This window comes from Pipra filicauda, unplaced genomic scaffold (genome assembly GCF_003945595.2).
Source record: "Pipra filicauda isolate LSUMZ 115617 unplaced genomic scaffold, ASM394559v2 scaffold187_size1440530_pilon, whole genome shotgun sequence".
Lineage (NCBI taxonomy): Eukaryota > Metazoa > Chordata > Aves > Passeriformes > Pipridae > Pipra > Pipra filicauda.
The window spans coordinates 1244539-1257264 of NW_024104295.1; the positions used below are offsets into that span (position 1 = coordinate 1244539).

At 39.7% G+C, this 12726-nt stretch overlaps 1 protein-coding gene and 1 long non-coding RNA gene across 3 annotated transcripts in view; both read left to right on the plus strand.

Moving 5' to 3' along the window:
* Positions 1 to 12726, plus strand: part of GPR158 (G protein-coupled receptor 158) — a 183280-nt gene that overhangs the window by 69969 nt on the left and 100585 nt on the right. For both annotated transcript variants that reach the window (XM_027751749.2, XM_027751748.2), the window contains exon 3: positions 9199 to 9301. In XM_027751749.2, the coding sequence (XP_027607550.2) occupies positions 9199 to 9301 (103 nt within the window). The remainder of the gene's footprint in view (positions 1 to 9198; positions 9302 to 12726) is intronic.
* LOC120323039 lies at positions 3059 to 3940 on the plus strand. The gene is made up of 2 exons (XR_005563105.1): positions 3059 to 3133; positions 3716 to 3940. It is a non-coding gene; the product is annotated as an uncharacterized LOC120323039 (long non-coding RNA).

Consider the following 12726-nt stretch of genomic DNA (forward strand, 5'->3'; position numbering starts at 1 on the left):
GAGAGAAAACTCCAGCTTGCTTTCTCTTCAGTTGATGTACCATGTTACTTGTTATTCTTTAAGCCCTGTTTTCATGCAAGTTCATTAAATAGAATAGGTGAGTGATAGGTACCCTACTGCTTGAAGGCCACTGATTCCTGTGTTTTGGTGTTACTCTTCTGCCACTCTATACTTGCAAGTACTTGAGGAAGAAATAACTACAGTGCAAGTAAAGTTGCTGAATTTTCTGATGTTCTCAATAACTCCTAGGAAACCGGCTTCCAAATTTGCAGTTGCATGATTTTCAAATAGTTTTATCAGTAGTTACCCTGCCAGGAGAAGGAATACAAAGTTCCAGAGTTTCCGGTTCCAGAGATTGTTTGATGCTTTGCTTTAGCTTCCTGCTGCAAGCTGGAACCAGGTCATGTTTTATCTTTGTGGTGTGGCCATCTGCCATTTGGGTTAGCAGGGAACTCATTTTGGAATCTGTGTGCTGGTTTGGGACCTTGGGTCAAAAACAGGACATTGCTGAACCAAAGGGAAGCAGAGTACTGAACAAATTAAAACAAAAAGTGTATTTCATCCTTCCAGCTTAGATTTGAACTTAACCTTCATTTTGATATGTGTATTGTTATATCTCAGAGGATCAATTAAAATGTGGCAATACTTCCTTGGTAAAGATTAGCTATACTACAGATTTATACAGGCAGAAAGCTGTCCTGCTTGGAGATCTCACAAGGGAGGAGGACTGTTAGCAAGATTTTAAGTCACCTTGCCACAGCTGTGAGTCTGGACTGCTCTGTGGATTCCCTGGGCTCTGGGACCCATTAAGCTGTGGGTGATGTGCTCCAGTAGACACCCACCCACCTAAAATTTCTGTGGATGCAAGAGGACCCTGTATCACAGAGAACACAACTCCTGTTGGAGACAGGACGAGGGAATATTTGCATTCCTACACATATCTAGACACAATACCTTATTCTCAGACAGAATGCACTTTGCGGGTCTGTATCAAAGCTGGTGTTATACCATGTACTTCAGAGAACAACTTTATAGTATGTGGCTTTTTTAATGTTAAATGGAGTCTGGCTGTAGCTTTGTATGAAGGAGGACTTCAGCCTGGGCAGGAAATGGCAGTCAAGAACAGGGAAAAGTGTCTTTTAATCACCGTGGCAGAGGAATAGCCTTGTTGGAATAAGTGCAAAACCTAAAGGAAAAGTAATGATGGGTAGAGAGAAGCATCGTGAAATAGCAAAAGCAGTAATTTAGAGAGAGCCTTCCAAGGAATTTACATCCGTGGTCAAACCCTCCAGCTTCAGAAGGCAATGAAGGAGTGAGATAAGAGTCATCAAGACTACATGGCTTTAGATAAAAAGTAGCAATCTAGATCTGAAATAACTGAAGCAGAAGAACAGATAAAATATTTTCAAAGTGTCTATCTAGAGTGTGGTGGCTCCATAAATGGAGCTGGATCACCCACACTCTGGCTAGCCTTAGACCTAGAAATGAGAACTTGCCTGTAGGACAGTTACTGCTCAGAATTAAGGCATTTTTCCTCAGATCTGATAAAGGCTGAAGGAAGAAAGTGAGTGTTCAGAGCAAAAGGCAGGATTTCATGGTGTGCTCTCGTGGCTGATCTCTGAGGTGTCCTGGATGAGAAGCAGTAAGCAACTAGACAGGTGTTAATTTATCAAGTGTATTACTGTTTTATATTATGTTGTTAAAACATTTTGTTTCCGATTTGTTATCCGCAAGTTAACCTGTCTTGCTGAAAGCATTTTTAAAAATGCTTGTACTTGCCTAATGCTAAAGAAGAGGTGAAACGAGCTGGCGAATAGTGGGTGCTCTGTTTTCATGGTGCTAGTGGGACATGTAGCACCTCTGTGGTACTTGTGCCTTGTAGTGAGTGAGTATACAGCTCCAGGCTGTGGAGATCAGTGTCACTGTCAAGTAGTGGCATTTGGGGAGGATTTTTTCTGACAGCAACAATATGGTGCTTCTTCTCACTGTGATATGACCCTTATGATGGTGCTTGAATGACAGTCTGACAGACCATGGTCTGTAGTGTTCTTGGGCAAGAGAAGGAATGATGGCGTTGCCCCAAAATCACGGTTTCCTCCAATAGATGAGACTGTGAAAGTAGACAGGTGATAAAATTGAAAACAATCAAGAGGAATATGTAGTTTAACAGAGCTCAGATCATAAGTTAAACCTAGAAACTGTGCTCTGAACTTCAGTTCTGATGGAGAACCCAACCCTGAGGATGGGAGGCTTGTGGCTGTTTTAAGAATCAAGAAGTAGTTACGTGAGTGGTTGCTGGGAAATACAGTAGAAATGACAGATACATCTCCCAGCTAGAAAATGTTGGTTTAGCAATGTTGTCCATGTTAATTTATTAAAATATCGTGCACAGTTTTCCACCATTTTATTCCCCTCTTTGATTTATGCATCTAAATTACCCATGGATTTGTTAGCTTTTGGATGAACTACAGGAAATTTTTCCCCTTTCCAGCTAGCAGGGCCAGCAGGCTATCCATGCAGGAAGCACTTCAACAGTCAGACTCTTTCCAAAGAATAGCACAGTCTAGTGGATGTTTGGCTGTGCTATTCTGTGAGATGAGCTGTGCAATTCCCATGCACCCTCTGTTACTCTTTCCTTGATGCATTCCTTGATGAATTCCCCAATTCTCTTAATGAGTTACTGGGCTGGACTGACTATTCTTGTATTTCCTATTGGCCTTTAGAAAAAAATGTGTTCTTAGTATTATAAATAAATAAATAAATAAATATTTTAAAGTTTATAAACGTGCAAAAAATGGATTTCAGAGTGGAAGTAGTTTATATTGTCATAGCACTGTTAGTTGCATTTATTGGTAGAGAAATGCCAACAGAAAATTTGGTTAAAAAATTTACATCAATAAGTAATACCAAATTAAGGGGTTTTGCATTTCTTAACACTGCATCCTTTGTGGGGATCAGGAAAAGATACAGCTTTCTCCCCCACTAAATGATTTTGGAAATGACTCACATTCTTGCAGGTTCTGGCAAGCTTTCTTGTCTCACTGTGTGGCTCATCTTCCAGGCAAACTTTGCAACAGTTGCTGCCAAGTCACAGATGAATGCAGAAGTAGCTGGCAGAACCAGATATCCAGAGGTAAAGGACCTCTGTATGTTTTGGCATATTCCTTGACAGCTTCCGGAAGGGGATCTGCAGATAATGTTTGATATTTCTAGTATTGCCCATGTATAAAGCAGTTAGCCTAGTGATAGGGAAAAAGTGGATGGAGAGACAGTATGAAGAGAATTCTCTCTAATATAGGTAAGACACCGAGAAAGTGAATTAAACTTTGCTCTAAATGAAGTTTAACCTGTGCTAATGGTGAAAAATGTCTTAATTCATCCTCAAAGCCAAGGATATCTGTCCCTGAGAAAATGCCTACGAATTAATTACACTGCATTATTTAATGGCTATAAAATTCTCAGTCCCTTTGGTGTCTGTTAACAGGTTCCCCTGTAATTGCAGTGCAGTTTTCTGGGAGAGGAGAAATTGTAATTTTATTGTTTAGCATGTTAATCAGAAGTGAAGTTTGACGTGTTCTAAAATAATAGTCAGGTTACCAGTGTCAATTCCAGACTGCCAAGTAAAGAGATTTTTATTGCTAAAGTAACCTGACTGTAGACTGCACAGGTGTTTTCAGCAGTAATGAAAAATCTGTCTTAAACACTGTCATTGCAGAGAACCTGTGAGTGTCAAAGCTGCACATCCTCTGAAAATTGCTCTAATTGTTGTCCTTCTCTAAAGGATCCTGACTGTGGGAAGCATAGTTTGTAAGCTGACTGTGAGTTCTCCATGTGCACGACAACAGCTGATGATGAGTTTTCTGCTCTGTAGCCCCACTATGGCCCCCAAGTAACCTATTTTCAAACACTGCTAAATTAAATTTTTTCTCCTTTTACTGTCTTCTAAGCAGGTAGCATGATTTGTACATATTTCTCATCTCTCATTTCTTTGCAAAATTCTTCACTGCCACCATTTTTTTCCCTAGTACTTGCATTTTTGTAGTGTTTATGCACCCAAGGGCTGATAACATCTGCATCTTGGGAGTGAAGGAGATAAACAGAAGGGAATCGTGTATGTCCTCAGATGTACAGCCTGGTCACCAAAATTACTCACATTGCAAAAGAGGTTAATTAGATGTTAAAGGCTCTATAGTCTCTTTCATTTAGTAAATGACATTAACTTTTCTGCTCTTTTCTGCTTGTGGTTTGTCAGTAGTCACGTGTCATTTATCATTATTTGTGTGAATGAGCTGAGGCTCCTTACCATCGGTATTTAGTCTCAGCCCATGCTTAACAAAACCAGAATAATGAAATTTCAGATTGAAAAACATTAAGGAATTTTTAGCAAAGCATCAAACTAGGAAGACAAATATTGTCCTGACAGCTACCTTTGCTCTAACCTGAATCAGATCAGCTGTTGTTGTGCTTCAGCTGACTCAGATTTAAACAACTTGGTGTTATTCTAAGTCCCTTGTTGTTGGAAAACACCTTTTTGAACTTGCATCTAAAAATAATTAACTCCACCAATGCACTCAGAAGGGAGGAGAAGAGCTACAGGGGCCTAAGTAACTCTGTTGTGTAAAGCATGGAGTGGCCAACCCTGTCCTGTACTTTTGAAACAAAATGCTGTATTTGAAGAGAAAAGCTTATGAGTAGTGTGGTTGGCAGGCTGGCTGCCTCTCAAGCTGTCTGGACACAAGCAGGGCCTCCCAGGTGTTGCACAAGGTTCTTGAATTGTATGGATGTGCTCACTGTTCACTTGTGAGGCTGCAAACACACTGTAACATAAAACTCTGTTCTTGAAGGGTAAATGAAGTGAGAAAATACAATGGCTAAAGCCTTTTCAATGTCAGAGCTGTCACTGACTTAAGCAGAGACACTTTGGCTTTTGTCTTCTTTTTCTTATGCTTTTTATGAGTGAGTGTGCTTGACCACAATGGTAAACAGGATCAGAAAAAAGCGTGTGGGGTCTTGCAGGACACCAGCCTGCTCCAGCTGCTATTGTGTGCCAGGCACAAAATTACTCATATGTGTTTAGTATTTTCTAGAAATCCCCTATGTGCTACCCCTGACCAGAGCAAAGAAATATGGGTTTACCTGTATTATTTTTGTTAATCTTTATCTATCATGACTTTGCTCCTGTTACGTTCTGCGAACAAGGAGTCGACTTTAGAAAAGGGAGATGTTCTCATTTCTGTATCCATGTGGAAATACAGATTTTGAAGGCTGCTATTTGAAAAACTAAAAGTACCCAAATCAAGACTGGCTGCGTTTTTAGTTTGGTTTTTTTTTCCTCCTTAAATTCCAAAATTATTGATTTACCCCCTCTGCTCAAGAATGCCACAGGACAGATTTGTTTAGTCATTTGTCTGAGTTTCTAAATTACATGTAGGACATGATGCCACATCCTTTCTCTTAAACTACTAGTTTCTTTTCTCCCCTTTCTGTTACATCCAATGTGGATGTAACACCTGCTTTGTGTGTCTGCTGAATACTTGGTCAATTGGTTTCTGCCTAATCAGATCTGATGAAGGGCTTTGTCTCTCTTGTGCCAGATTTGGCTCAGACTTTCAAAGCAACTGCACAGGTTATTTGAAAGGTTTATTTTCTTCCAGCAGAGATAATCTTTATCGCATTAGATTTTACCAACATTGTCCTTTACAACAAGCAGCATAAAATGAAACCAATACAGACTTCAAAAAAAATGGTTTAGATGTTGTGTCTGTGTTGATTCAGGGGCTATTTATTTATAAATATTTTCAAGATAGATATTCATAGAATATCTTATTTTTTTGAGCTGAATATATAATTTAAAGCATACTATGTTAAGCCTGGGAGTCAGTAAATTAGACTAATACTATAAAGCTAAAAATATAATACCAGGGAACAGATAGGTGGAATAAATGTGCTGTGTGAATTCTACACACACCTATTATTCTCTTTTTAGCAGTGAAAATGATAAAGCTGATCTTAATGGTAACCAAGCCATCTGTAAGAACTAATGGCTGGAATTTAAAGCAATACAAATTCCATTTAGGAGTATGATGGCCTGAAGGGCATATGGGTGAAGGATCATTCAATAGCCATCTGCATCTTTCACTGTTTGCCTTGACACTGGCTTCTGGGCATGTAGGAGATGTGATACAAGCCTAAATGGAGCTTCTGATCTAACCTATAGTAGCTGCTTTCATGAATTAAATAAAGTATGATTTTTAAAAAGCTTATGAGTACTGATGAATTGAAAAATGCTCAGTAATATGGTGGGTTTATTCCCAGAGCTTTGCTTTCACATTTATAATGAAATCTGAAACCAGATCAGTTTTATGCTTACTTTTTTTTTTTTTTTTTGCTTGTGTGGAAGCAGATATTTTTCACATATCTGCTTTTTTTTCAGTGCTAAGTTCTATATGGATCAAATCTTAAGTAACTCAGCAGCAGATTTATATTTTACTGGCTGTGTCTGCACAGTCTGTTGTGTGTTGCTCAGTTCCTGCCCTCCTGAGGCTCTGAGGCCCGTGGCCGATCCTGTGGCTGCTGTGGGTGAGCTGGTACAGCTTTGCCAGGCTTGTGCTCAGAGTCTGCCTCTGGGGTCACTGGAATCAAGGACAAAAACTGCTTGTCTGTGCCTGCTGTGTATTGTGTAGATTCACCCACAGACAACCAGGAAAAGCCTCTGTGTCTGTTTACAAACATTGCAAACAAATCTGGACTTTGTTTGCTAAACTCCTTCTGTGCAGCAGAAAAGTCTTACTCAATTTATTTATTACCTTTTTCACCATAATATTTACCACCATTGGTTAATAAAATATTAACTGTTAAATCTTTTGTGAAAAGAGCGAAAATTTTTCTTTCCAGGGAAAGTATTTTTCCCATTTTTGGCCACGTGGTATTTAGTGTTCTTCCCTGCCTAGCTGCTGCAATTTCTTGAAAAACCTCAGGCTGTAAATGTTTGCATGAAATGTCGAGCAGAGTGGAATTTCAGAGTTTGAAACTGCATCTAGCCTAGATCTAGAATGATCTAGGCCTCTTTCTCTCCTCTTCGTTCCACCTTTCAACAGGCTGTCCTGACCCCTATTGCACCTTTGCATGGGATTATGTGCAATGCAAGAAACAAATTGACAATTTTTAAGGTGTGCATTATTACAGCTACCAAAAGTCTGGAAGCAAGGATAATGTCCTAGACCAAGGAAAGATTACAGCATTTGAAATATTTTGGTGATTTTCAAGTTCTAGACTGGTCATTGACAATAAAATAAAAGGTACAGACTTTTATTTGATGTGAATAATGTATGTTTGTGAAAGGACCATCAGTTAAACATTCATTTTAATGCAGAACAGATTTATGAGCCTATGGCATATTTTATGTGAATAATTCTATGATTCTATGAATTTGTTCAGTGGGAAAGGATTATGAATATAGTGTTCACAGAATACAGTAGAAACTACTTCTTTTCTTCTTTTCCTTCAAAAAGAAAATGCAGTCTCTGTAGTACGGTGCATCTTCATGTTACAAAGCAAGAAGCCAGAAAGGCAGAAGAGAATTTTCTCCTTAAGAGTCTTTTCAACACTTTAACTACCATTTTACACCTGGTTAAAGAGGTTTCGCTGTCATTGGACTTGCACACACACTCATCCCACTTCAATTTCTCCTGCCCTCCACCCTGTCAACAGTCATATTTCTGCAGCATAAAGTGTGAAAAAAAAAATTTGTGCCTTCTCTTTGCTTCTTTTTTTCCTTCTTTCATGTTTATACAAAAGCTGAAGGAATTTTCAGTGTTCTTGCATACCAGTTTCCTACTCATTAGCTTTTTACCAACAGCACCCACAGCCTGCACTGCCTGCATGGATGCCGGATTGGCAAAGGGTGCAAGAAGAGATGCCATGTGAGAAACAGAGGCAAAGAAAAGCAAAGTGGCTTTCCTCACATCAGGCAGAATGATGTCACAAAGCTGAAATTTGAGATAATAAAAATTTATTAATCTTTATTTATTTTTAATTTTTCTTTTTGAATTTTTCTAAAGTGTCAGTGCAGACACAAGGCCTTTCTTGTTGTACACTTGACTTTTTGAAAGTCAAATGTTTTTTACTGAACCTTGTCCTCTTCATCTCCCTGCCAGTTACAGACAGTTAGAGATTGAAGCATATTCTGAAGTCACAGTCAGGTGAGAGGGCAGAGGCTGTTTTAATTAAATCATTCAATTTGTCACTGAGGAACTGCTGGTGTCTAGTTCTTATTCATGGAGGTGTGTTGGTATAGGTACACCTATGCTGTAAGTACACCTATACTGATGGGAAAGGCATTTAGTGTAGAAGTCTACTTCAATCTGATGAAGTGAAATAAGCTGTACTGGGAAACATAATTTTACCAGTGTTTCTACCTTTATGTTGCTGTACTGTTTCTTTCCTCTGTACTAGGCAGAGACTGTTTGAGGTACAGAAATGGTCTAACACTAGATGTTGTGTCATGGTAAAAAATTTGCTATGGTTGACCTGGTGTCAGAAGTAAGCAAGAGTGAAGCTGCATTTAAACAAATTCACGTGTTGCTTCCTCCAAAAGGGACAAGAGAGTTTAAAAGTATGGGACTCCTGCTGACATAGGTTTTCTCTCTTTCACCAATGTTAGATGTATGTCTGCAGCCATTTTCTCTAACCAGTTGTTTGTGTTTTAACTGGGTTATCCCCACTCTGCTGTGCTTGCCATTGTGGCGGGGGCACCGGCATGTGCTGCTGGCAGAAGGTTGGTGGCTTGGCTGTGGGTGTCCATGTTCTTACTCATGTAGTGTGAGCTCCAGCTGTCTCCACCTGCTGTGCTGGGAAAAAGTGCTGGAAACTCTTCAGGGAAAAACACAGCCATTGGATGTCCTGCCTAGAGCAAATGTGCAAGAGTCAAATTTGGCACTTGGTCAGTTCACCAGTGGAACAGGCTTGATTATAGCTGTATTTGCTGTTTGTTGGTGACGAACGACAAGGGAAAAAAACTGGAGTGATATATGACAACAGGAAAAGCCACTGAGAAAATGCTGTCAGTCTGCAAGGAGTGCCTATTTGTTCTTAGAAGTCTGTGTGCAATATCTTGTAATGTCTTTATGCCTGAATGTACATCTGAGTATACAGTTGTATGATCATCTGCATGACTTTTCTTTTTTTCCTTTCTCACAGTGCATGCCAATTAAAGGCCTTGGATTTGTGCTTGGAGCCTACAAATGTATTTGCAAAGCTGGATTCTATCATCCCAACATCTTCTCAGTGAACAGCTTTCAGAGTAAGTGCCTTTGCTTGAGCTAAAAAAAAAAAAAAGAAAACAGATCTAGCATTAATAATGCAGGGCTCCTTTTTATCCTTGTCTGGGTTATACAGTAAAATCCCAGTGGTTTGCAACTCTCGGATTATATAATCACTTAAGGAGTTCTAGCCCTTCGGTTTGTCATTCACAATACTCTTGAGGATCCTGTAAAACATACCCACTTGAAGAATATTTGATTTGTAAATAAATTTAAAAACATGAAAAGAAGTCGTGCTAAGGGGAAATAGAGATTTCTGGCACCTGTGCTCAAGCAGAAGTATTCTGGAAATTAATCTACTCATTTTCACTTTGGCCAGAGGAAATGACAATGCCCTAGCCTCTGGCTTTGTGTGGGCTTTAATTGTTTTTATTTTACTTCATTTGCAAAGGAGAATTCAAAGGGAGATGCCGATGAGGTAATAGAGATGGTTCAGGCCTGGAAGTCTGTTTGGCTGTATGATATGGATGACAAACAGCATCCATGTGCCCAGGACACACATTGTATGGACTGTAACAGGGCATCCTTCTCTGCCTCTTGCTTTCAGTTAAATACCATCCCCAGCTTCTTCGCACTATTCTTTAGGCAGAGGTTCATGTCATCAGCTCTGCTCTGTGAGAGCAGTTTGTATGAGATGCCCAGGGAATGGCAATGAATAACTTTCACCAAGCTTGATCCGAGACTGTGTGTATTATCTCCTGCCTTGTCTGTAAATAGCTGTTCCTGTTCCACTGTAGAAATACCTCTAGTACTATTCAACACTTAACCGTGCACATATATATCTGTGAGAGATATCATGTCTCCTGTATGTATTTGTAGCCTAAATAGCACAGTTTGTTCAACAGTTTACCCCGTGAGTGTTTGTTTCCCCTTCTCTTTTCATATTGTGAAGTATCACAGATGGCAGCCTTGTGATAGTGCTGTTTCTCTGGGTTGTGTGAAGTAAGGAGGATGTTTGGTTCCTCCTGCAGTGCAGTGAGTTCTGGTGGAATTGGGATTTAACTCCTTGAGTGAGCATATTAAAAAAAAATAATTCTTAGATTTTTGTCATACCAAATGCCAGAGAACACACGAAAATAATGTGCCTAGAGATCACCACAGCATCGATCATCAGGGATGAGCTTAATTTTATATCATGTATAGGCTTGCTATGTATTAGTCACCTAGGTTTAAACTGCAGTCAGCATGAAGAACATGGCTCCCCTGGAGGGTAATTTGTCTTTAGATGGGAAAAGTAATACCTCAGACAAGTAACCTTTTTTCTTCATTTACTTTAGAAGGAAGAGCCTATATACCTACCTGAGAAAGGATATTTAGCTCCTCACAGAGTGAAATTTGTCTCAAGAAAGTGTTTGCATATGCTGATATTTTAAGGGGCCAGTTTGAGTTGAGCCTTTGTATCTGTGAGTTTTGAAATAGTAATAAAGAACTGCTTTAATTCATCCAGATGCAGCTCCATCTGCCAAGTTTTATAGATGATTTTCCAGTGAGACTGGAAATGACTGAGTAATGAGAAAAACCTGTGGTTCAAAGGAAAGTTGGCCCTGTCAAACAGCTACATTCTGTAAAAAGAAAAGAGGAAAAAAAATTCCATGGTTAAAATGGCTGTAGTATGTATTTGGTGCTTCAAAACGATGATAACATAGGAATTCTAGACACAAATCCTGCAAGCAGTTTTGACAGAAACTGTCTGACCTGAAGATCTGTGGAGATAGGTTGATGAAATCTGATGATAAAAGAGATGAAACTGAATAGAAATGTTAATCATTTAGAAAGTATTCCTAGTTGAATAAAATAAGGAGGTAGCAAAGATTTGCAGGTCTTGAGATACAAGAAAGAAGATAGATAGAAAAAATGACCAGTTTTATACTTTTCTGAATTTAAAAATTAGATTGAGTGTGTTGTGTCTTGAAATGGGAGCATTTATCAATGATACTGGGATTCTGCTTCACAGCAAAATATGGTTAACTACGGCTGCACAAGTGTCTGACGTGTCTGACTTCTAAGCGGGGGAAAGGTTTTGCTTTAGGTCCAGATTAATGTTTCAGTTTGAGCCTAAAAGATGCCTGTATTAAGTGGCTTTTCAGGGATGTTGAGCACTACACAGTGCTTATAAGGAAGGCTTATAAGGTTGCTTTTCTGCCTCTCTGCAAACTCAGCTGTTGCCCTGAACACCAGGATGCAATGTGGCATAAACAGTGTCCCATGTAGGAAAGATTCTGCAGATCAGTTACTTTTCTGCCTTAAAGCAGTACAATGTTGCTGCTCCCAGGGAATTTGCACGTGTTGCAGGTTCCCAAAGAGTGTTTGGGACAAGGGCACAGCTGGAATTTAGGCTGTTCTCTAACTGAATAAGAAGCCAGGTAGGAGGACATTTCCCTCCCATGTCTGCATCAGTTCTTCAGAACTGAAACTGCCAAAAATATGTAAAACCTTTCTATTTTTTCTGCATGTGTCAATGAGGACCCTGGGTACCAGTGGGACACAAAGTTGTTGAAAAATTCCCGAGGTCTCTTTTGAGGTTGGAAATTGATTTTAGAAAAAAAACGTATTTCATGTGTGCAGGTTGTATTAACCTGTAAGTGCTTGAGTACATGACTATGCACTTTCTCCTAATGGCTCATTTTTAGGTAACACTATTAGTATAGGTAGAATAGACTAACTGATGACTACTTACATTTTAACATTTCTGGAACACCCTTCTCCAAAGCAGTTCTGTTCTCTGCCTCGTGGGATAATCAGGTTTGCATTGGAAAATCCTTAGCAGAACCAAGGTGCTTTGTTCAACCTAAAAGTTCTGTCTTTAGCAATGCGTTGTCCATATATTGTAGAAGTTCTGCTTAGCTCTTGTTGTTTGGATGTGGAACCTGCCTTGTGCAAAAAGGTGCTTGCACCAGAGGTGGCCCTTTTGTCTGAATACAGGACTGTGCTGTCTCTAACACTGCTATGATCACATGAAAAGTTCCAAGAGGGGTTTTCAGTTCAACTGGAATTCCCATTTTTTACACCTGCCCTTTGGCTTAGGTTCTTCAGCAGAACTCACACGTGCAGATCTTAGCACATATGGAGGTTGTTACTGACTTCAGCAATCCCTTTCTAGTCTGAGGCTTATGGCCATGGCAGGATACAAGGTTTTGATGCTAGCAGGTCCAGTTATCCCACTGGGTTCCTGCAGCATCGCTGAAGCAACGGGAGTTGTTCCTCATTTACACTATTAGAGAAAAGGAGCAGAATCAGTCTTTTGTTCTGCTCAGTGCTCAGCATGCGCTGTGCTCTCTGTGTTCATCTGCTGAGTTCTGACTGGAGTGTGGGATGATTTGGTTTGGGACAGTAGCAATTCCTGCCCTGGATCTTGGCAGCCTGTGGTGCCATTCTTAGTTTGCAGGAAGATTTCAGCTGGCAATAT